Source organism: Aplysia californica, unplaced genomic scaffold, assembly GCF_000002075.1.
Source record: "Aplysia californica isolate F4 #8 unplaced genomic scaffold, AplCal3.0 scaffold00095, whole genome shotgun sequence".
In the NCBI taxonomy this organism is placed as follows: Eukaryota; Metazoa; Mollusca; class Gastropoda; order Aplysiida; family Aplysiidae; genus Aplysia; species Aplysia californica.
In genome coordinates, this window is record NW_004797365.1 from 427,461 (window position 1) to 428,626 (window position 1,166).

The following is a 1,166-nucleotide window of genomic DNA, read 5'->3' on the forward strand; positions in this document are numbered from 1 at the left end:
ATTAAATTTGCCGAAACGTCTTGTGTAAAGCTTCTTTGAAGACATAGAGACATTGACAGCATATCAATATCCAAGACAAGTTTCACAAAACGAAAGTATCCCTTTTACCCCTCGCCCCTTCCACCCCCCTCCTCAATTTCTGATGCATTCTGGCAAGCCCTGAAGTTATCAATCGTGTTATAACAATAAGACGTGCCTTTGGAAACTCTTTTCATCCGTGGGTAAGAAAGAAGAATCCAAATCAAGGAAACACCAGTCTACACTATAAAGAGACATGGACATTAAAAGGATATGATAATACTTACCTATCCATTACGTTAAACATGCGCATTCCGTTTTTTGTACAATGAGCTACATCACCGGTGACCACTCCACACGACTTGACAGGGAATATGTGCAATGAGGCAACCTCGCCGACCAGCTCATAGAGCCTGGTGTCCTGACGTCTCTTCCGAGTGACCAGGTAAAGCATCGCTGTGACGGCCAAACCAGCAGCAGCCGCGACGGTTAAGTTTTGGCTTGACCATTGAATCATGATGATTCTGGGTTACAGCTTTATCTTAAAAACAAGAACAATACATGTACCAACAATGTAACAAACGAAAGTAAAGACTAAACGGTGTCATATGCTGTTTTAATTCCTTGAAGACACGCATTCTGGTCACTTAACATGCTTGAAAAAAGAAGTTTAATATCAGTATTCACACACTTATGCATTCTATGAAATAGGAAATTTTGTGTTTTAAATTCATGCATACGGGTTCGAAATGTTCCACTACATGGCTTTTGGGCAGCGCTGCTGATCGAATGTATGGGTCCACCATGTCTTTACAGGCTTAATCTGTTCCCGGTCAATCTCAAAGTCACTAACCACGTGACTTGTGAAAATCACAAGGCTAAATTGAATTCATTTTGTTTTATATTGATATACAGACCGGCCTGTCGTCTTGGGGGTTTGTTTCGGTGTGTTTGGAAAACAAATAAATTAACAGAACCTAGAATGTTGTCTTTCATTTCTTACAAGGGCTGAAAAAAACCTGCCTATAGGTTCGAGACAAAAATTTAAAAAACTTTGTGGGGAAAACATTTTTAAACCCGAGGATCTCTTGAGCAAACTCAGTTTTACTTTTGTAGGGAGAAAGAACGGGTATGGACAACACTGCTGG

At 40.3% G+C, this 1,166-nt stretch overlaps 1 protein-coding gene across 1 annotated transcript in view; it reads right to left on the reverse strand.

Moving 5' to 3' along the window:
* The window catches only part of LOC106011352 (mitochondrial amidoxime reducing component 2), an 11,656-nt gene extending 11,053 nt beyond the window's left edge, over positions 1-603 (reverse strand). The window contains exon 1 of the mRNA XM_035968896.1: positions 306-603. Coding sequence (XP_035824789.1) covers positions 306-535 — 230 coding nt within the window. The 5' untranslated portion in view covers positions 536-603. The remainder of the gene's footprint in view (positions 1-305) is intronic.
* Positions 604-1,166: the final 563 nt, after the last annotated feature.